Source organism: Schistocerca nitens, chromosome 3, assembly GCF_023898315.1.
Source record: "Schistocerca nitens isolate TAMUIC-IGC-003100 chromosome 3, iqSchNite1.1, whole genome shotgun sequence".
In the NCBI taxonomy this organism is placed as follows: domain Eukaryota; kingdom Metazoa; phylum Arthropoda; class Insecta; order Orthoptera; family Acrididae; genus Schistocerca; species Schistocerca nitens.
The window spans coordinates 753527155-753551463 of NC_064616.1; the positions used below are offsets into that span (position 1 = coordinate 753527155).

The 24309-nt window shown below is 36.1% G+C and overlaps 1 protein-coding gene across 1 annotated transcript in view; it reads left to right on the forward strand.

Moving 5' to 3' along the window:
- The window catches only part of LOC126249416 (bromodomain adjacent to zinc finger domain protein 2B-like), a 352537-nt gene that overhangs the window by 96671 nt on the left and 231557 nt on the right, over nt 1-24309 (forward strand). The window contains exons 16-18 of the mRNA XM_049951070.1: nt 5151-5347; nt 5933-6064; nt 11029-11110. Of these exons, the coding sequence (XP_049807027.1) occupies nt 5151-5347; nt 5933-6064; nt 11029-11110 (411 nt within the window). The remainder of the gene's footprint in view (nt 1-5150; nt 5348-5932; nt 6065-11028; nt 11111-24309) is intronic.

The window sequence follows — 24309 nt, forward strand, 5'->3', positions numbered from 1 at the left end:
ACATCTGAAGTTGTTCGAGTGGAAAGACAAAGAAAGCTTACATGATGCAGCAAACACTAATGTCTCTGTAATTTTGCTCAGCTAAATGCTTTTGCAACTGGCTGTTGTATGTTATTTCTGTTTACAATGTACTTGTGTCTGGTCTTTCTCATTGATAACTTTGTCATTTTTTTACACAGTCAAAGAAAACTGATCATTACTGCATGTAAGCTTAGGTACAAAATAGGTATGGAAAGTGGTTCAGTTTTACCCATCATTCAAAACATAGACCTTAACAAATAAGGTGCTGTGCAACAGACAAAAAGAATTGCTGGAAATACAAATACTTTAAATGTGAACATTTTTAGGTTAGGCTTTACCGTGACTGTTACTGACATTAAATGAAACAACAAGTTTACTGTTACCAGTCACCGTTTTATTTTTTCCACGATGTGTTTCGAAGGTTTAAACCTCCATCATCGGATGGATTTACATTAGTTAGTATTACATATGTGTGTGTGTTGTGTTACAATTTTGGAGGAACTTGTGGCACTGCCTAGTGGAGAAACAAGACACTATTTCAGAATATGGTTTTGGATTACTTTTGACAAAAATTTAAACTGATATCTAATGGTAAACTTTAATAAGTAAACTAGAGTACCTCCAGTGGTCACAGGTTCCTTTTGCTGTCGTAACACATCACATGTATACTGCCACATTTGTAAACAAATATGGCGTCTGGAATCAGCTGGATGCAAGGTTTGTATAGCAGAAGAGAAGACATAATCGCAAAGTGCGAAGAATATACATCTTAACAACATTATTACAGAATAATTGTTTAAAGCATTTGGAGGTGTTTGTTTTGAGGTGTTGAATATATGTGTGTGTACTTCAGGTGGTATATAAATCCAATTTTGGAAAGTTAAAACAGCTAAACATTTGTACTCGTTTATACAATCAGGTGAAATGTTAAAATGGCTTAAACTTCATACTTGATAATAATAATTAGTTGAAATGTTACAGACTTGAATTACAATGATCATATTGGCTACAGCAGTAAAATCATACATAGATGTCACTCTTTGAAGAAAGAGAGAGAGAGAGAGAGAGAGAGAGAGAGAGAGAGAGAGACTATATGAGAGCAAACATTTACATGGCAAGGAGTCTTACTAGAGTGGCGGTATGATTGGATAATGTTTTTGTGACAATTCTTTGGAACTGCTCAACTGGAAGGCACCAATTTGGTTAAGAATCCATTGTTGCAGATCATGTAAATCAAAATATACAACTGTTTCCCATATGGTAGATGTGACCTACCAGCTAAATATTGCATATGTCATTACTTAGAATTGAGCCTAAGCCTGCTTGCTATGGAACATTTGAATGGAAATAGTGCAGATTGCAGTGCAGGCAGCATACCAACAGAAACCTATGACACCCAACCACAACCTTATATAGTTTATCTCTGCCTATCCGTACATATTTAGATGTTACATGTTTACCTAAATTGCTTAAGGCAAATGTGGGACGATTTCTTTGAAATAGTCATAGCCAATTTCTTTCTCAATCCTACAACATTTGCGCTTGTGCTCTAATTAGAATTACACATTCAGGAATGGGATGTGAAGGCCTAATCCTCTTCTTCCTTGTGGATTTTCTTCTGTCTGGTGTAACTGTTATCCATGCCATACATAATAGGTACTTCGGCCATCAGTGTGGTCATGGTAGTGTGACTCTGCTCAGTAACCAATGAGCGAATTTAACACATTTATTTATGAATGAAACAGTTATTTGTTATTCAAAAACAAAATATGTAAATGATAGTGAAGACCATGTTTGCTTCTAGCATTGTGCTAGTGAATGCGTGTGTTACTCTAAAACTGGAATATATTGTATCCTTCTATTCCTGATTGTTAAAGCAGATGCTTACTTGGTGTAAATCTGTTAAAACCCACAGATATTTCTTATTTTCTGTGATTACATTTTGCTTAAATTAAGAGCTGTATCATGATATTATCCCAAGTATACCAGTAGTTGAAGAAATGTAAAATATCTTGACTTACCAATTTTTCTTACCCCCCCCCCCCCCCCCCAAATTTGCAACTTTTTGGTTATCGAAGTTTCTGTACCTAGTCATTTTATGAGGGCATGCTAAAATGTAAAGCCCCAAATTTCTCAAGTGGAAACTCTTAAAGCTCTTTAAATAAAACAAACTTTATTAACATTATACATGTTTATTCGTCATACCTATATACTTATTTCTCAACATAGTCACCTTTGTGATGAACACATTCCACCCAAAGAGTGACCATTTTGTTGATACCATCACTGTAGAGTGTTTGGCTTTGTTGAGAAAGGCACAATTTCACTTCTGCTTGCACTGCTTCATCACTATTGCAGTGAAATCATCAAAATTGTTCTTTAAGTTTTGGAAACAGATGAAGCTCTGTCACATACATAGTGTTTAGCATCAGTGTTTCCTTTGTTATGAGCCCTAGCAACCCAACATTGCATGTTACTGATTTCGATACAGTCATCTTTGCACACAGCTTTCATTCTTCTATGGATTTCAATTGGAGGCATGTTTTTTGCATTTAGGATGTTTCTACACAACCTGTTCACAAATTTGCAAAGCATACTCATACCTAATTCTTTTAATGCTTCTAAGTTTGGCTTAATAATGATACTAATATTGTCACAAAAAGAATTGTCTCCGCTACCTGTTCAATATAAAATGAAATGTCAAAACTATTGAAGACAGAAGAGCCCCTTTTGCTTATTAACAGTCATGCAATTCATGTATCTGACACTGGGATGCCACTTGTTGCTGTTTCAGTATTTGGTAAGTTGATGAATGTTGTTGTCTCATAAAACATTATTATTCCTTTTTTACTTTTTATTTTGACTTGATAAGGAAGATCATTCACATGTTTCAAGGATTATTGAGAGTACATGATTGAATACTGTGGAACTCCCTTTGTAATTTCTCTCCACAGTGAATTACATAAATTCTTTATCATTATCTTGGGCATCATTTATCTTAAATAGAAGTAAACTGGAACAAAATGAAAAAGCTGCATCTTCTTTAATTGAAATTTATGTTCTTCTATTTGTCATTGTCTTATGGAACATGTCAGATTATTAAAAGTTCTTTCTTGTGTAGCTTTACCAGTTTTTTCCTTTATCACCCACTGAAACAAATTTTGTAATCCATATATAAAAAGCAAGTGTGAAAATTTTCTGCTGTGCATGTAGTGTAAATTTTCATAATAAAATTACATTCTTTCAAAGCCGTATCCCAGATTGTTTACTTTGTCTGAACAGTCAGTTTCACGTATGATTTATGTGCACCTATATTTTTTATCGGTTTCCATAGTACATATGTGTACAACATGGTTTCCTTTATGCCATTACATCATCAGTTTTTCCCTTTAAATATACTATGATTACTTTCACATTCCAAGGTTTCAGTGACCTTTTTTGATTGGATTTAAGTATTTTATTGGGAGAGCTAATGTGATGGGTGCTTCCTTAACCGTAAATGTGACAGCACTTTGAAAAATGAGTCAGTTGTAATCTACTGATTATTACAAAATGATCATTATCTATCTTTACAGAACTTTAGTACATGAGATGAACTTTGGCCAAACACCATTGATTAATTTACAGTAACAAAGAACAACCATTTTTATTTTATTTTACAAGCCAAGAGAAACATTCACTTAGTTATTTTTAACACACAAGTGGAACCTGGCCTTTATTATCCTCACAAGGGAAACTCCCTATCGCAACCCCGCAACCCCCCCCCCCTCCCCCTTCCTCATATTTAGTGGTCAGATGGCCCAGTGGATAGCCTGTCAAATCACAGAACAAGCTGAAAATAGGAAGAAGGTGTACTGAACTGTGAAAGCAGCAAAATAGAAACAGTGAATAGTTCAAGAACAAGAAGTGCAATAAAGAGCAGCCTGAAATAGCTAGGTCATCATGGGTAAGTGGTTGTGGTATTGGACTGCGAGGCAGGCGAATAGTATTCAAAACTCCCCCGTGCCATTTATTTTCTTTTTTCACAACATTATGAACTGACTGTCCGGTCATTGGGATGTTTGTTATATTTCTGCAGTCTTGGCAGTTGTCATACTGTACATTGGTTATAGAATATGAGTCATGTGGTAAGAATATGTTACCACCACAAGTAAATATGATGAACAGTGAGAGCAGGTGATATACCACATAGACATCTCACAGAAATGAAAACAACAAGTAAGCGGGTGTGAACTATGTTACAACAAAGGAATTCAAGAGTCAAGACTTCCAAAATAGAACGCAGCTTCAAAAACATTAAAAAGATAGTTTTTACAGAACAGACAGAAACTGTGTGATTGTGAAACTGTTTCATTCATTTGTTGCAGCTTATGTGAGAAACTATTACATTTTCATCATTTCCTTGGGAGTGATCACATTCACATTCATATGAACTCCTATATCGGGCAAGGAGGTATATCTCACTCACTTACCAGTCGTACAAATTGGTACGTCAATAAGTGATTCCTATCATATGACACATCTACTGTCATTAATGCCATGTATGACACACCAGACATGTTTTCCAGTGGAGGATTTGGTTGACTTGTTGCTTTGTCATCAGACTTTTGCAGTTCCCATTTGAAAGCTTCTTCCTTTCAGCTGCTAACAGAGTATTTGTGCAGAATTAACCGTCATTATAGGTACCTACCTTACACCTCGCTGTTGCAAACAGATGTTACACCACGACACAGACACAAATTTTAATAAAGTGAACAGTGGAGGGCGGGAATTTGGCATGAGGGAGGTTTGAACATGGCTCACTGGCTCAACAGAACATCGCCGTAACCACTTAAGCAAGACGCCATCTCTTTTCCCGGCTGCTCTATATTGCACTTCTTGTTCTTGGAGCGTTTACTGTTTTTATTTTACTTTTCTTTCACTGTCCAGTACACCTTCTTCCTCTTTTCATTCTTTATCTGTGTTCAGTTTTTGATGGGCTGTCCAATGGGACCTCTTATCACTACACCTGATGGGGATGCATCTATAACTAGTAATGTCTGTTAGACTGTTCAGTCAGGTGGTATCCATTTATATAACTGCCCATCAGTTACTGGCAATTTTATTGAAAGCTAAATTTTATGTTGCAGTTTCTGGAGAAGAAAAATATAACAGAATTGTCAAGAGATAACTTCAGCTTCAGCTGCAGAGTTTTAGTTGGGGAATTTCTGCAACCGGTTCCTGGTACTGATGAGATGGTTCAACTAACTGAAGATCAGGTTGCCCAAAAACTGCAAGAATTGCGACAGGCTCGTAGCCATAAATCCCGAGCAGTTAATGCTCAACGGTAAGAAGTATAATATGCAACATTTTTTGTATTTGTGGTATTTCTCTGCCATAAAACTCAACATGTATTTGAACAGCATTGTAAAATAAGCATTTGATATTTGAATAAAAATAGGTTAATACACTTGTGGGGATGAAATAAACGTTGGTACAACATGGTCAAGGTGGCTCTATAACGAAGTTAGTAAACTCCAGACTACAAATATTTGTTTCAATCCTGAATTGAAGCTGGAATTCTTTTCTCTTATGTATCACTTTTTTGTCCCTGGTAATGATTTGTTACCGTTAAAAATTCCAAGCTGCACTTTGGTTTGGAGTCTTCATTAAACAGTGGTCTATAACTGGTTGACCCAAGTCAGTTCAAAGGTCAGATGAAGGCAAGGGTATGCCACCTCCAGAAGCAACATGCCTAGTAAAGTACAGTGCTGTTTAAAAGAAAAGAAAAGCATAAAATAGTGTAATTATTTAATTATATCCCACACATGAAGTTCACATTATAATAAAACATGAGATTTACCTATGTCATTAATGGCTCATGTCTCCTAAAAATAAAGTTACTGTTGCGGTAAAGATCATTTGGTTTCAGCTTGGAAGCAGCACGTATAGCACAAGAACAGAAGTTAGTTCAACAACAGGAACGAGAGAAAGCTGCATTGGCTGCCAAAGAAGCTAAACGCTTAGCTAAGGAAGAGGCTGCACGGCACAAAGAACATGTTAGGTAAGATTCTTATTGTTGTTTGTACACTGACTTCCAGCCCAGTCTTTCACCATAACACTGACTTTTAGTGCTAGGTACAGCCTCCTGTAACATCAGTGGTGGCCAGTTATCATGTGTAAATATCTCTTTGACTGTGAGCTGGAAATGACACTAAAATTGTGCCATTTCTCTTCGAACGCTAGCCGAAATCACTCTAAAATTATGTCGTCTCTCTTTGAATGATGCTGCTATGAAAATAAAACGGAGGAAATCACGTTTTGTAGCACTCTCTCTGCTATAACTAGAAACCAGTGTCGAGTGCTGAAATGATGATAATCCATGCTACGAGAAACTCGGAGAAGGAATGCAGTTGTCTATTTTGGACTGTGAATGCTCTGATGTGACATCACCCCTTCTAGCACCATGAGTGCTTCAATGCTCACAGCACCAGGTCAACATTTTTCTTTGAAATTGTGTGTAACATAATGGGCAAGCATGGAGTAAGAATGGTTATATAAGGACCAGTTGAAAGACTGGCACCATGGGCAAGTGGTTACAAGCCCTGACTTGTAATTTGTTGGCCCAACTTTGATTCCTGCTGTTACTAATGTATTTTAAAAATTTTATTGTACTCATTGCAGTGTTAAACAATCAATTATAAAATTTAAATTATTTAAACAGTTCAGTTAATGTACATAAAATTAATATGTTCAATTTAGTTACGATTACTATCTTTGTAATTCCAAAGGCCATAGATGGTCGGAAAAAGGTGAATATTTTATTTTATTTATTTTATTTTATTTCTCCATTACCACAGCAAGGAATTTATTAAGAGAAGGTGACAGTTTCCTCTTTTGCAGTATTAATTCTATTTGTTGACAGCTAGTTTCTGCCTTCTAGGCCATTTTCAAGTAATTTTGTGGTCCTACAAGTGAAAACTATGCCTTACATATTGAAGTGTCATCATCTTAAATTTGTGTTTTCTGTTCATATTGGTTCACAAATGCTGTCTTGCTGTTTTGGCAGCTTGACATTTACAAAACTATTATAACATCGCAAATGTCAAGCTGTCAAACCAGCAAGACAGCATCTGTGAACAAAAACAAATAGAAAACACAGATTTAAAGATACTGAATTTTTAATATGTAAGGCATAGTTTCCTACTGCAGAACCACAAAATCACTTGAGCATGGCCTACAAGGCTGAAACTATGTGTGAACAAATATAATTTATACAGCAAAAGTCTAAACTGCTACCTTCTTTTAGTATGAAAGTGTTTTCTGTAGATGATTCTGAAGAGGCCCTTTTCTAGTACTGTAGATCTTAGTAGGAAAAGTGAGATTTAAAGAGCTAGGAAGATCTTCTTCAAATTTAAATCTAACAACAAGTCCACATGACACGAGGCTCACCAATTGGCTCAAACTGTGTTAATAGAAGCAGGTAAATGCCCCTTTCAAGTTCCTAGAATATATCACCTGATTGGCCCATAGGAAAAAATGATTTACGCAGAAAATTTCAGTGACAGTTGTCAGATGGGTGTGGTAGTCAACTTGTTTGGAGTGTGGAGTCACAAACTAGTGATTCGATAGTGTGGGTTTGATTACTGCTGGTTCCATATATTTTTCCTCTTATTTTATTCCTCATAATGTTAAATGATCAATTATAAAATTTAAACATACTTAACCCGCTCAATTTATATATGTAAAATTAATACAGTTGGTGTAGATACAGTTAATACACTTGTAAGTCAAAAGGCTATAGGCCACCTCATGGTTGCACATTGGTGAAATTTTGCATGAGCCACAACTGGTGTTAGCACTAAAAGAGTTGATATGCATCATTTAACCAGCAGAGAAATGCTCCTATCAGAGAACAAAAAGGACAAATATGCTCCCCTTTAAAACACTCTGTGGGGTACCAGATGGCTCATTTTGCCTTTTTCAGCACCTTTAAAAATGTTCTCAAAAATTTTGGAATTCGAACATATTCACAGTTTTTAACGTGCAACTGGCCTCATTCCTACAAGCTACACCTACTAGTCTATCACTGTATGTTGCTTATACCCATCACTGTCACTTTTCCATTCTCACTCACTTATTCAGCCCAACTCCTTGTCATTATTTCTTTGTGTGTCTCTAACTGTCGCTGTCTTTTTGACTCTCAGCCACAGTCTCCTTCAGTCCTCCTCCTCTTACTACTACTACTACTACTACTACTACTACTACTAATAATAATAATAATACTGTCTCCTCTCACTCTCACTGTCTCCCTCATGTTCTCTTTTACTGCTACTATCTCATTCATTCTTTCCCACTGCTACTCTGTCTTTTCACTGTCACTATTTCTCTCTTCCCCATTGTCATTGACATGGTCTCTGTTTCTCAGTATCACTGGCTGTCACCTACTTCCACTTCCTCCTTCTCTTTATTCCACTCCCATTGTCACTGTCACTTTCACTCTTTTCCTAGTACTGTTCTGTCACTGTCAACTGTGTTCCTATCTTTCACTGCTATTCTCTCCTTCGCTCTTTCTATACTACAACCACTGTCTACCATCTTTCAATATCTATTACTTTTCTGTCTCTTTCCCGCTGTCAGTGTCTCCTCTTCAAGTATAAAACAGTGTGAATATGTTTACATCTCAAAATTTTTGGGAAAGTCTTTAAAGGTGCTGAGGGAGGTAGAATGAGGCTGCTGGTACCCCACTTTTCAGTCTTTTAAACAGGAGCATATTTGCCTTTTTTGTGCTCTGATAGGAACATTTCTTTATTGACGCCCTTCTTTTCCCTGCTATGGTAGGGCATGTCAGTCATATGAAAAGAACTTTACGCATGAGTAAAATTTTGGTAATTTACATATGTGAAATTGAGATAATGCAAACCTAGTTTTACACTTCAGACCTGATTTTACATGCACAAAAATTTTGCTTGTGCTTCAGTACTACAACACGAGGTTTCCAGAATACTTGTGATGATCATGGAGACACTTTGCAGCATATTTCTCCATGCTACATCACTTTATAAACTACATTTTTGCTGCACACCAGATTTTATGTGAACAAGTAGGATAACTTTGAACTCCTGTATCTCGGAAGCAGATAAAAATGTCTGTAAAATTTTTAAGGTTGTTCAAGATCTGGATCTTAGGAGTATAACATAAAAATGTAATTTTCCATTCATGTAGCAGCCTTACTCCACAAGTGTATTACATTGGTGTGTGTAGCTTTCTTCATTCCAGTTAAGTAAAGTAAATGTAATAGTGTCATGATTCAGGTCAGAGATGTTTTCAGCTTGAGCACACTTACGTACACCTGGGTGTCACCCAAAAGCAGAAGGTTCACTTGTTACATAACTAGCTCTTCTGTTTGATCCTAGAAAAATACTGGCAGAACTTTCTACATCTACATCTACAAACTACAAACCAATGTGTAGTGCATGGCAGAGGGTGTGTCCCATTGTACCAGTTATTAGGTATTTTTCCCCATTCCATTCTATTCACATATGGAGTGCTGAAAGAATGATTGTTTAAATGCCTTAATGCATGCTGTAATTAATCTAATCTTGTCCTCATGACCCCTACAGGAGAGTTATGTAGGGAGTTGAAGTATATTCTTAGGGTCATCATTTAAAGCTGGTTCTTCAAACTTTGTTAGTAGATATAATGTTACAGTGCCTGTATTTGTAAGAAATGTGATATAATATTCCTTTAGACATGCATGCATGACCACAGGAGCATTGCAGGATAGTTTACAAGTATCTTCAAAAGTCTGCCGGTTTAGTTTCTTCAGCATCTGTGTGACACTCTCCCATGGACCAAACAAAACTGTGACCATTTGTGCAGCCCTTTTCTGTTAATGTTCAGTTTCCTCTGTTAGCCCTATTTGATATGTGACCTACACACTTGAGCAATATTCTAGTATTGTTACATGAGTGTTTTGTAAGCAATCTCTTTTGTAGATTGATTGCATTTACCCAGTATTCTACAAGTAAACCAGAGTCTACTGCTTGCTTTACCCATGCCTGAACCTGCATGTTCATTTCATTTCATAACCAAGTGTTACATCCAGGTCTTCGTATGAATTAACCAATTCCAGCTGTGACTCATTGACATCATAGTCATAGGATACTACATTTTCCCATTTTGTGAACAAACCTTATCACTTCCAATGAGAAAACCATCAATCACAACATAGCTTTTCAGAATTTGAAGCAGTTAATAATTTTCTTTCTGAATTGTGTTCATTACACCTGTTAATTTCAGTTTCAGAACTATCACCATCATCATAGTTAGTTACTTTGTTAAAATGATGATCTTTATTCAGTAGCCTTCTTCTACCTCCCAAATAAATATGAAGCACTGTATGCTTCTCTTACAATGCAGTAATTTACACTGTCACTGTAAGTTGTAATTTGAGCAAAAATTAAAACAATGTGAAAATGCACAATTACTTTTGGAATGTGACACTCTGAGTGCTCCAGCAATCATTTTTATAAGGGTTAAGGACTATGAAGGCTATTGCTGTATCAGGGTATTGTGTTGTGGAAAAGACTGAGACAGAAAGAAGGAAAATGCTTATATTTTTGAAGTATGACTCCTGGGAATGGGCCACAACCACTTTCAGTTTTTTGTCAGGTTAATATACTGACATTAATAGTGGCATGACCAACTCAGTTACCTTTCCAGTGCACTGAATGCACATATTAAATTTTGGCATTACTGAAATCAGACCCATAATTTAAGTATTAAAATAACAAAACCCTTAAATGTGGCTTGAGTTGTTGGGCTTTCATCAGATGGTGCAACTGAAACTTTATGATATTTCTAAAAATGTTTAAAAATGTGCTACAGAAAAAACAAAACAAGAAATTATTTCTTTCCTAGTCTCTGTTCAGCCGCATTCAATAACTGTTTAGAACAAGAGCTGAGAGTCCATTCACAGTGCTGTACATAATTTACATTAGATAAACTTGCAGCATCTTATTGCAGGTTTCTTAAAGAGCAAGAAAGGTGTGAGAAGCAGGAAGCTATGAGAAGAGAGCGTGAGCAACGTAATCTGCAAATGATGGAGGTAATGACAGCATTTTAAATAAACTAAATTTCTTCTTCCTTTACTTACCATCTTTGTCATTTCTGTCTGTGTAGTTTAGCTTGCTATAGTAGCATGCAAGTTTGTTATTAGTCAGCCATGGCACATAGATAGGTTTGTTGAATTAGAACCAGTTAACCATCCTTTTTAATAATATCATATCTGTACTAACACCTTTCTTATCACATACACAGTTACAGATTCTGTTCACAGTTCAGTGCACATTATGCATGTAAAATGGAAGTTTTATGATGAATGAATCAAAATGAACTTGGTAGGTCTGAGTTCTCCATGAAGAAATGAAGTTGATTGATCATTATCACTAAAACTGGACATCGAACCAAGGTGACCAGTGTATGTTGTGAGAGGAAAATTTTAAACCGTTTTGTACAGTAGTCCTGCAGTCAGCATATGGATGTTTCATCTGCACACCCCCATCCCCCTTTCCTCTCCAGGCAGAAATCATTAATTTCTTCTGCAGTACAATTGTTTGCCCATCTGAAAGGGCAAAAAGAAGTTGAAATTTGTACAAGTTGTTCTTATTGTGGATTTTGATACTTTCAATATGACTGTTATAGTGAAGTGTTGGGATCTTGTTGAGTTCATTCTTTGTATGATTCATCCAAACAAGATATAATGGTCCAAAAATTCACATATCATACAGCTGAGAGGACTTTGTGCTGCAAAAAGGCTGTAAAGCAACTGACAAGATCCTGATGCTTTACTTGAAGAGGATCCTAAATAGCAATATCTGACTGAACTGGTGAAGTAAGCCATTAAACTGGTGTAAGGATGAAGACAATACATTTGGAGCTCATTCTTGACATCTGATCCCAAGAAATGTAATTAGAGTATCTGTCATACCTCCTTCACATTACAAAAAGTAAATTTAAGGTTTGCTGAGACAAGCGATTTTGTGAGTTACAAGCTATGGTATTAGGGTCCAACCTGTTTTCTCTAGAGATTGCACTATGTGTGCTAAGAATGAATAACAAATCAGTTGATCTTCACATTTATAGTTACTGACATATTAATCTATTTGGGTTGGTCTAATTCTCTGTCAGCTTCCAATGGTGGTGCAATGTGTATATTGTATTGTTATCATCATAACTAAATAATTTATACTCAACTCATGAAAATTGCAAATTTGTCGAAGTTGGCAGCCTATTTAGGAGTTACATGGTAATAGTAATTGCTGTCAGATTTAGCTTATTTTGTTTCTGTCCCATCAGAAGACTGCTAAGAAGTGTAGCTGTTTAGCTGTGGCTTAGAATACTTGGCAACGATGTCACTAATAGTATGTACTGTTTGGTTTACATGTACTACTGAGGAAGAGGTGTAGTGTTTCCACTTCTGCTTGTGTGCAGCTTATGACCATTATTGGTATTATTAAGACAACCATATACAGAGTAATTAAACATATAAAGAACCAAAATCACCCAATTATTTTATGTTTTCTTAAAAAAAGAAGTAAAAATATTGTGTCATGAAGTTTGGAATAGAACAAGTGCTCGCAAATGTATTTGCAGCCCGAAGAACTTACATTGTAGTTTCTAATTAGTTCAACACTATAAAATTTTCACTCATTTTAAATATGAGGAGAGTTAAGGCTTGCTGTCTATAGATTTGAGACATTTATTTCTGTTGGCGCAAGCCACCATAGCAAAATCTCATCAGAGGACTTGCTCCAGGCTGTGGGCCATACATCGTTTATTGCTGTTTTAAAATATAATTACAAAATATAAATTTTGTCTTGTGACAATGCAATATGGTGATACATCAGAGTGTGAGGGGACAGCAGACTACAGTGTGGTGAGGTGGGGGCAGACACAGCATATGTCAGGAGTGGGGATAGACACTGAAGTTTTCTTTGGCTCAGAAAAAGATGGATATTTCAAATTTTGAGAACATGTTAGGATGAGAGGTGGAAGATACTTCTGTCAGTCCTGCAATCTTACAAGAAGTTGTAGTTAGATTAAAAGCCAAGAAAAAAGTATACCTATTCGGGTATGTTCTAGTGCATTTCTTTATCATCCTTACAATGATTTAGATGTGTTCCCTTCCATTCTAATTACTATTCCTATGGGTTGATGATGTACTTACTCAAGCCATCCAACTGTGCTTACAGGAAGTCAGTGGCTACGATAAACAAGAGATATAAATACCTGATATATTCTTTTTCTTTCTGCAAAGATTGCTGCCATGTTTTACTTCAGTTAGAACTGTTTTACACAACCTGATAATTGATGGATGTAGAAAATGGAACTTTAAATGAATTTAGCACACCATTTTACTTCTTGTAAAAAATATCTAAGATGAAGGACAAGACATTCAGCCTTGGACAAATAAAGTAAATGTCTGGGGAGATAAAGACAGTTGGTAAATGGAAAACTGTGAGTGTAACTCATAGAAAATGGCATGACATGAAGAATGTATGGACAGCAATCACATCCTAATTCAAAGAGATGTAACCCCATGACAGTGTCATGCCTGCATTTAGATTAGTGGCCAGGATAAAATGGAAATGAATGAGCTAGCACATTGTCTTATTTCTCTTCTCCCTCTAAATTCCAACACATCTGTTTGTTTCTGTTAATGTGTTCGTTGGATGAGAAGTGTAATTTTTAATTTACTAATCATAGCTTCTCACATACAGACTGCCACACTTATTTCACATATTGCACTGATAAAATTCTGTAGTGTCAAACATTCATTTTCCACATAGAAATTTGAGAAATTCGACCGTACGTAAACAATGTTAACATAGTACCAGCGTTTCCTGTAGAATTAGTTTCCACAATGGATTCCTGGGTTAACACAAGTTTCAGAGTTACTGGAAACTCCAAGCAAGGTGTTGTTTGTAGAACAGGTGCATGAAACAGTGAAAGATGAACACAATGTCCTGAATTCAGTAACAGCCTCTCCCGACCCTGACAAAGTAGCCTAGTCACATGTGTAGAGTCTTGGATTGTGTGATAACCATTAACACTATAGTTCGCAATTTGTGTCAGGTACCATTTATGTTATGGCTGGCTCTGCAGGGTCGGAGGAGGCTTGCATTCACCATTGAACAAAAAATGAACATCATTCAAAAAATCCAGACGGGGAAAACGAAATCAGAAGTTAGCCGCGAGTTAGGTCTCGCGAGCTCGACCGTCGCAACCATTTGGAAAAATCGGGCCAACGTCCTCTCTACATATGAGAACAACATTCCCAAGGTGTTGGGCATTCCTGTTACTCCCAAGAATCTCGAGGAAAAGGGGGAAGCTCATTTATCTGAGAAGGATGAAAAGGAGCAAGAACAGGAGGAAACGGTAAGACTTGTTGTGGATTGTCCGTGCAGATGTCAGCTACCCAGAAGCATGGTGGGTAGAAGATTAGTGCCATGGCTTGTGCTCACATTTTGCAGGACGTCGTGTGTGATTTTCCACGTGTAACCCTTTGCTTCCATTTAAAGAATGCAGTATATAAAATTTTGGTGGAATAATGATTTGTAATGACAGTATACATTTTCGCTTAGCCAGTTTGAATGAAGAACAGTATTAAAATAGCTACTGCATGTACAGATAATCAGAAGTGGGCTAACAGTTGGTTCCAAAGTCCGATAGGTGTGTTATATGAAAAAGCGAATATCGCATGTTGGATTGTGCTGTGTGGTAGGCAGTCACTACTTTGCAGAAGAGAAGTAGTCTACAACTGGTACTGCAATTGATATGCTGCATATAGTTGGAAACATAGTTAAGTATTTTAAGGTAACTCATTCAAACTTGCACTAGATTGAGAGTAATGCTCGGGATTGTCCTACAGCTACTGCTTCAAATTTTATGAGATAACCTTTACCCGACATGTTTATGTGTGTATATATATATATATCCCCCTCCTCCTCCTCCTCCTCTCTCTCTCTCTCTCTCTCTCTCTCTGTGTGTGTGTGTGTGTGTGTGTGTGTGTGTGTGTGTGTGTGTGTAAAAGTTCCATCTTGCCAAGTTTATGTTGCTCTCCACTTAAAATCATATAATTGAAATACACTTGGTCAGTAGTGTTCAGCCTATGATTGATTTGTGGTGCTATGTCACATTGAATCTGTGCACTGAAAAACTACGATGAAATGCAGTAAATTTTAAAATAAGAAATACTCACATAAACGTTCAAAAATCTAAGGCTGATGCTTTTGCAGAATAACTTAGAAAATATTCATAATAGATGGAATTTTTTCTCTTATTGTTGCCAGAAATCAGTAAATTTGGAAGATAAACCTTTACAAGTATTTGTAGGAAGGTTAAGCGCATAATCATTCCTTTCTCTGAATGCAACTCTGAGACCTAACTCTTTCCTTTCCTTTGTTTAGATCTGTGACCTGGCAACGGTTTATGGTTATGTTACTGCTGGAGGTGCTAATCATACCAAGTTGTTGATGAAATCTCTTAAAAATTCGCAAAAGAATCATGATATATTTATTACTGCATGATAGTTATTGAAATTTCTTAAAGTTATAACTCAGTAAGTGCAAGTTTGAGTGATTAACTTGAATAGCGCATTAAAGCTAACTGAAAAGAGCAAAATAAAGTCCTTCCATGATGATCTGTCTCCCATGAATCATTGCATGTAGATAATATTCCTTAGAAAATTGAATGTGAAATCTTCAAAAAGTGGCAACTGTTTTAGGGAATTTGTAAAAGCTTAAGGCATGAACTACTGCACAAGGTATTTAATAGTGACAGCCTGCCATTTTCTGAGGTGCTTATATACTCCGCTTGCACAGAATGAAATACAGTGGAAACTTAGCATCTTCTGATTAGTTTACTCTGTAACCCTAAATGGATAATAGAATTCTTTCGTGTTTTGTATTTAAAATGGAAACAAACATGTATATGTGTAAAATAATTTTAAAAACACACAAACGGGAAAAATATATACCAGCACTATTTTCTTTGTACTAAAATATCAGCAGGTCACATAGTTATTAAACATTCTTGCTATAATAAACTCGTAATGAAACATTCAAATTTGGTAAAGGGGAAGAATATTCTATCACAACAGGGAATTTAGCAGTGTTCCCTTCGTTTCCCTTCACTCACTTGTCTTTTAATAAATAAGTCATGAACTTTTGTCTTGAGAAAAAAATGGCTTTGTGCACATTAAAAGACTGTGTGTAAGTGACCTAGAAGACTGTTACAGAAAGTTTCCATCTCAGGTTCATCCTCTGCAATATATTTTGTTCATTAACTTGCATTGATATTACAGTGTTGTGGGGTACATGAGAGTTCCTAATGAAGGTTACAAAAATATTTAGTTTGTAGTCTTCAGTCTTTCGAGGGCATTTTATGAGTACCTCTCAAATTTCAAGTGGGATGGTGGGATGTATTGTTTAAAACATTGGCTTCATGTTTGTGTATTTTGAATTTCCATTATGGGTACAGTTACATTGACTTCTGCATCTATGTACACACACTCCAAGCAACCATATGGCTGCTGATAAATCACATCAGAAATGTCTGTTCTCCTTCCTCCTCCATCAGCAAATGCTTTGCAGAAGAGGACTGTACACCATTGTACATGCCGTAACCTCATTGTCTTTTATCAGTATGTTTTCTGCAGTAAATGTACTGAAATTATGGGGAGTTAGTAAGGGGAGTTAGTAAGCTCTGTTCACAGATTTGTCAAACCTAAAGAACAGGTTTTCATGTGCTGTGTATAGTGTTTATTGTAGGTTGTCAGACGTGGGTTTTCTGGCTACTGATACAATGATCCCAGAGTTAGCAAATAAACCTTTGACAACATGCATAACACTTCTCTGAACTCTCTTAATTTCATTGAGAAATCTGACCTGATATGCATCCCAGACAGATGAGCTTGATAGTTAATATTTCTTAACTGGAGCCATAACCGAGTCCTTGGCAAAAGAATATATCATAAACAGGTACACTGCACCTTTTATAGACACATTACATTCTTTATTTCTTAAAAAATGTCTGCATAAAATTAAATAATCAGCTCTATTGCCACCATTGTCAGATTTCACTAATTTTCCATTTTTGTCCTGAGATTAATCATAGATTTAATTCTGTATTTATATAATGTTGGGCACATGACAAGGCCTTAAAATTGGAAATAATAATGTACAGTTGTAGCAAGTGTCATAAAAGTTTTGCGTTGTGAGGATCCAGTTGTAGCATCTTTGCATACGTGCATAGTTAAAAAAAAATTGAAAGAAACTTTGAGGAATCTGTTATTTTACCATGATTGTTAAGAAGTTATCATCAAGAAACACTACAGATGAAGAAAGAATAGAACAATTTACTTTGAGAGATTGCATCAAAGCTTAGAGAAACTAGCATCATCACTTTGCTATATTCAAACATCTCAGAATATCAAAGGGCTAATCTCAGTCTTGAAAATGACTCTTCCCTCTGAGGTCCTACTTCACCATTATTCACAGAAGAGACTGTTGATAAGATATAGGAAGTGTTGGAGTAAGACCAGTGTACATTATATCACAATACATAAGACTCTTTGGACCTGCCTACACCAGCAATTCACAGCACTTTCCAAAATAACATTGGAGTGAAGCAGCTCTTTTTGAATATCAACACATTAATAGAAGAGCAGTTGTGGCATTGTATCTCATAGCACGAAGAAATGAGGTGGTGAAGGTATATAATATGGGACATCTGGTTTAGTACAGATAATGTGACCTGTTTTATTTCTGCTAATATGTTTGCAAGAAAGTAGCAACACAAATACCTGTGTGCTGAAATGAGGATGCTCATTGTACAGTCTGAAAATTTCTGTTTGTCAAGAAGATAATGGTGTCTCTTCCTTTCACTGTAGAAGAGCATGGCAACATGTGATACTTGATCTTAAAAACAGTAAGTGTGAAAAGAGACAGGTACAATGCCTACTGCAAACTACAGAGGTGCTTAAACAATTCTTAAGTGTGAGATCTAAAAACTCTGATAATGGAAGATTCTTGGTGGAATATATATAAATGGAAGAACTGTAGGTAATAACTCACAATGTAATTCAGATACTGAATTGTCGATAGACACGTAGAGCTCTGAAGAAAGATTTGTCCCAAAAGTTAGTTCCAAAAAAGGGCTTGTTCCAAAGCTTAGCAATGTTCTCATTCTTTTTAATGTGCATGTCAGTGACTCAGTACCTTAACTATGTGCTATGTCATTATCTTTACTGCTCCCATTATTTAGACTTAACAATTTTTTTTCTTAATTTTATTATTAAGACAGTGCTTCAGCATAACGTTTTGTACTCACTATGTAACTTGGCCAGGATGCATGACTCTTGGCCACCCTTCCCATATGGGTACCAAGTTTTTCACTATGAAGTCCATACATAAAAAGTTCTTGATTTATTCACCGCATCAAATTTGGTTAAAATTCGAAGCTTTTGATGATTGCCTCAATCGTCTTTGTCAGGGGCTAAAACTGACTGTTGTGAGATAGTGAGTTTTCTACTGTTATGTCCTCAGTATTGCACCTGATTAGCTGTATTACATCATGATGACAGCATGAAGATGGCATATATTAATATGGCACTCTCTACATCTGTAAATTTTGTTTGCACTGTCTATCCAACATTGCTTGCAGTGCCATCCCTTACATCAGACAGTAAACTGCAAGAAATCTTTCTCTGTGCTTTCTCTTTATGAATTGTGTGCTTCCACGCATTTCAAAATGCGTAGCCAGTGTCTCTATTGAAGTTGTTTTCACAAAGTCATCTGCTTCCCTGATCACAGAATCCCAATAGGGAGATGCATGAGCAAGTATTCTTGCTAGTTCAAACAAAATCTTGTGCGTATTTAACAGGATGAATTCTGCTGCTGCTGATTTACCTAATACCAGTATTTAAGGTATGCTGTTGCTCAACACAGCAATCAGCAGCTGTCTGTGTGGACTGGATCACATAACTATTGCCACACTCACCATGAATGTTATAAATTCCTGGCACTCTCAGGCTGAGATTATCCTTGACTCAATATTTTTAAAATTTTTATTCAGGCTGGAGTACTGGTCTGATTCCGTGTCTGTTTAGGACTCTACCTATCTTGCTAGTTGGTGCACCACAGACCAGAAGCCGTGCTGTGTGTTGGTCCTCCTGGCTTGTTTGAATGGCTTTGCATCTGGTTTCCTCAACAGCATTGATCTAATGTCATGGACAGAATACCTGTTTCTTCTGAACACCATCGTCAGATGATTAATTACAGAGCTGATGTGATCCTTGCCCAAAATAGTCCAGGTTCTGTGTGCTAAGATGTTCAGCATAGCTCTCTTCTGAGCTATATGAGGAAAGCTATGCCCATTGAGCCACAGATCTGTATGTGTCAGTTTCCTGTACACAGAATTGCTGTTGCCCATCTGATTTTCATTTGACCAACATATGCCATTTCTGTGCTGTTATCATGACGTAATATGACTAATCAGGTGCCGTCCTGCAGTTACAAAAGTGGAAGCCTTGACAGTTGAAGAAAGTTAGTTTTAGCCCCTGTTGATGATGACTGAGATAATCATCAAAAACTTGGAATTTTATCTGAATTTGACATTGCAAGTAAACCAAGAACTTTATATGCATCCTTCCCATAGTCATGATATTGGACCATACATTGCTTCCATCTTTTCACAAGGCAAAACTTGACTGAAAATATGATGATTCTCTATGTATACAGAACTCCTTTAGTTTTTGGGTTGATAAATGTGTCCATCTGCCAGAATACACTTGGAAGAAAATGGTTTGCTGTATTATTTCAAGTGATGATGAGAGAGACTGAATGTGGTGCATATTAATTTGAATGAATAAATTGAAAGTTATCGTCATGCAATAATTTCATATACCCTTTGTGCATTACAAAACTTCAGTGACCTGTGCTGCAGGAAAACTGCAGTTTAAATAATAGTTATGTTTCCTCTAGCATGATGATATGCAGTGATGTAAGCAAGTAATGAAGTCATGGAAATATCTGGCATCAGCCAAAGTTACTCTTACGTTCTGCACAAGTTATCTACGTATTTGAATTTCGTCATCATCTACATCTATTCAGCATGTTGATTCTTCACTGAGTAGTACCTGTTACTGCTCTGCAGATAGCAATGCCAAACACTGACAACATACTATGCCGCATTGTACCTGTTGCTTTTGAGGCTTGAATTTGTTGCAGTGTAGCTGCAACGCTCAGTCCTGGAATCTCATATTAAAGACTATTTAAAACTCTGTGATTAAAAATGCTGTTGAATTGAGCTTCATGTCATACTGCTTGTTTATTTACATACACTCTGGTTGAACACACTGAAATGATGGCTTATTGGGAGTTTTCTTGTGATTAACATCACACATTCTTATACAAATGCTTTTGATAGCTATTGTATGTAGTCAATCATTACGAAATGTATTTGATGACAGAACTACTTTCATTGTTGTTACCTAGATTTTATTGCTTGATTTTTTTCAGTGTCTACATTTTTCCTTTCAATTATGTCTTTTTCTTTTGTAAGCATGAGTAACATTATGATGAAAAACTATATTTCTTCTTTTTTGTGAACATAATTGCAGTGGCAGACACTCTTCTCCCACAACTCTGTAATAAGACTTTGGTAAGTTTGGTGTTTGTGAATAGTTGAAAGATGTGCTTCTGGTATTGATACCTGACCTTAAAATACTCTTAAAAACCCATCCTGGAATAAACTCATGAAAATAGTGGAATTTGGAGGCATCATCTCCCATGGCACTTTCTATCGCTATTAGCTGTTTTTAGTGAGTGCAGGCATTGCTAAGAGCTGTAGTGATGATCAGAGACCATTGTGTCATGCCTTGACAAGTTATCAGTAATGCTGACAGTGATTCTTTGTTAGTTTTTACACTTGTTATATTTTGATATCATTGTCTACAGTGTTGTTTTAGTTTTCCTCACATATTGCAGATGATGGTTTTTGGGCATTCTTTAGATTCAGGAAATATTTCTCCATGGTACAGCAATGTTCAACAAGCTTCTTAATAGATTTATATAATAGAAATGGTTTCTCAAAGTTTCTCCATGCTCTCTGTCAAGTATGCCGTGATTTTCTGGTGCATTATGATAGTTGCTTGCTTTTTGATTACAGGACATATTGCAGCAGATATTTCTGAATGTTGCTACCTGTCTCTTATCACACCCAGACCATTTTAAATTTGAATTTGAGGTAACTAACACTAATACTCTTTCGGTAGTCAAAGGGACAGCTCACACTTCTTTCTCTGTAAGGAAGAAAGGAATTTCCATCAAGCCTAGCCAGTATATTGACAGATGGTGCACTTGTGTCTCATCTCACAAGGATCAAATAAATTCAGTGTACACATTTTACCAATAAAGTGTTATATTAATCATTTTAAGATATTTGTAGGTACGGTGTTCAACTTATAACTTTCATTTTAGGTTTTGTCATACTACAGTTTCATAATTTCACATATCTCTTCCATAACACTGACATGAACGTTTGCTATTGATGAAGACAGTTAACTGTTCTGCAGGAAAACCATGTGCAGCTTAGCTGTTGTTGAAACTCCAAAAAGATGTTTCTCATGTTGTTCATCTACAGAAATTTCAGTGACAGAATAAATATGATTCAGAAAATTCAAATTTCTTTTTTATCTGAAATTATCTTAGAATATAGAGTAAAAATTAAATGGATTCCCATATCTTTGTGGTTCAGCAATCCTTGGTTGTGGTTTTTGTGCAGACAAAAAAAAGAGGGAGAATTTTCTTTAGTTGTAATTAGATGTTTCAAATAACATCTTGTAGTAGTTTCACATCCAAAACTGTTTGTTGCTTCTTGTGAGGCAGGTAACCATAGATAAATTGATCCAGGAACCTCTTCCTAGTGTGAGACAGGCCTCCACACTGGCATGTTCTTGGCATCTTCTGTTATATGATGCTCTGTTGTGTTCCAAATGTTATATTTGTAGCATCAGTAAAATGAAAACAACAACCAGTTGAATGATCTTTCATGTCCTTTGAAATTGTTGATAGAAATCATAGGTGCCATTACTTTCTTTCTGAGACCACATTAATTTGTGGGTCTCATTATAACTGGCAGCTTAAGTTAGTTCAGAGGTTAGAACTAGAAAAAGGTTCACTGTTTCCAATAGTGCCATGTCTGGCAAAGTAATGTGGTTCTCTAACCAACCTTCAACCTGATAACAACTTACATTTTACCACCCCAGAAAAATTGATTTAGTGGTTCCTCCTGTAACAAACTTTTGCTGTTCTTTTTCCACCTTGGTTTCAGTAATTTGTCTTATTGTGCTGCACAAAGGATTACTTTTCAGTATCACCCCAAGAGATATTAGATTGTGCATCTATCACTGATGCACACCACACATTTAATCATGACAGTCCATATTTCATCTTTTGATTCATATTCTTGTTATCCTTTCATAATTTTCTACAGAACCCTGAATAGCTATTGTTTGTTGCTTTCACACAGTGATAACATATGCTGAGCTCATCAGAATTAAAGGATTTAATACTTCACTGAATTGTTACATTTTCCACTTGAGCTTGTTCACACTTTCTGCACTTAGATATCCAAAAATTGAAAAACTAATATCTTGTAGTTCATAACTATTTTATGATTTAGTAAAGAATGAGACTGCTCTCCAGACCTCTATAACATTTCATTTGTATTAGATGTCATCTTCTATATTTCAAAGTTCATATGTTCATTGGTTAGTAATTACATGTCTTTTATTTAACAAATCAGTTTAATACTCTCTTACCTATAATTTCTGCTGTTGTAGTTGCTAGATTGTTATTTATACTTGTTTTGGAACTGTAATTATTTGTCTGGTGTGTAATCTTGTTGAAACAAGTTTCTCCAAACCCTTCACATAACTTGCATCTTTTTTAGTAGCTCAACATCTTCTCAGGTTATTCAGACCATTAAATTTGGTACAGATAACCATTTAATCATTGCAAACACTCAGTTTAAGAATTACTAAACAAGATTGTACACATAGATGAGACCTGGAGACACTGGAAGTATTCACATACATCATATAATAGTAGGACAGAGATTTTGAAATCAGATTTTAAACATCAAAACATTTCCATGGGCAGATGTGGACTGTTGGCTGTAAGTGATTGACTATGAACTGCAACTCAGACTGGAAAAAATTGCAGAAACATTTGGAAGTTCAGGCAATTGGACTTGGATAAATTGACAGAAGCAGTGGATGCTGAGAGTTTGAAAGGGAACAATGGGCAACGGTTGCTTAAAACAGGCGAAAGGAATACAATAGAATATGAGTGGATTCAAGGTAGCATTGACTGTTTCTCACAGAGTGCAGCATTAGCAATCTTTAGTATTTCATTCCACACCCCAAAACATTTAAAAATCATATCAGAACTGCCAGCTTTAGAAGTTTGCATATTGCCTCTATTGTGATTAAAATTGACATTTGAGACAATTTTAGAAGTTAACACCATATTGTGTGTGTGTGTGTGTGTGTGTGTGTGTGTGTACGTACAACACACAATAAGTGTAGATACCAATTAAGGTTGTTCACATGGGGTGTTGTAGCATATCTGTTCAACTCAGTAACACATTATATCTACTCCAGTATGAAATTCATTTACCTAGTTAGTTTTCATATGGTGATAAAAAAAGGCAACTTTTAGTCATTTTAAGTGATGCTTTCATGCACATGCCTAAGATGAAAGCTCCCACTCCTTTCATTTGAACTGGGATATTATGTGTACATGACACATGCTTTAGCAGAGTTGGATGCTGTTATGAGGACATCTTAAATTTTCAGTGGGCTTCAGGATTCCAGATAGGAAACTTCTGCTTCTCAGTCAATCACCTTGTTGGAACAGGAATTATCCCACCGAATGTATGGGATGATATAGACAGACAATAACTTCATGTATAAGTTACCACCAAGTAATTTAGATAGCACTTCTTCATCTGGCTTGTATTCAGATAGGCACTAATAATCAGGATGTAGCTTCTAAAAATACTTGTATGTTGCTTCAGTAGCTGCCGTATACGTAGTTGCATGTTTAGGAAAATGCTCTTGCTCACAAAAGACATTTCAGATGTATTGTAACCTTAAGCTGTATAAGCTGTTGGTTTTATGTGTATTTGAAAGATAAACATTATTAGTAAACTTCATAGAGTGCTGTTCCAATTTCTCCA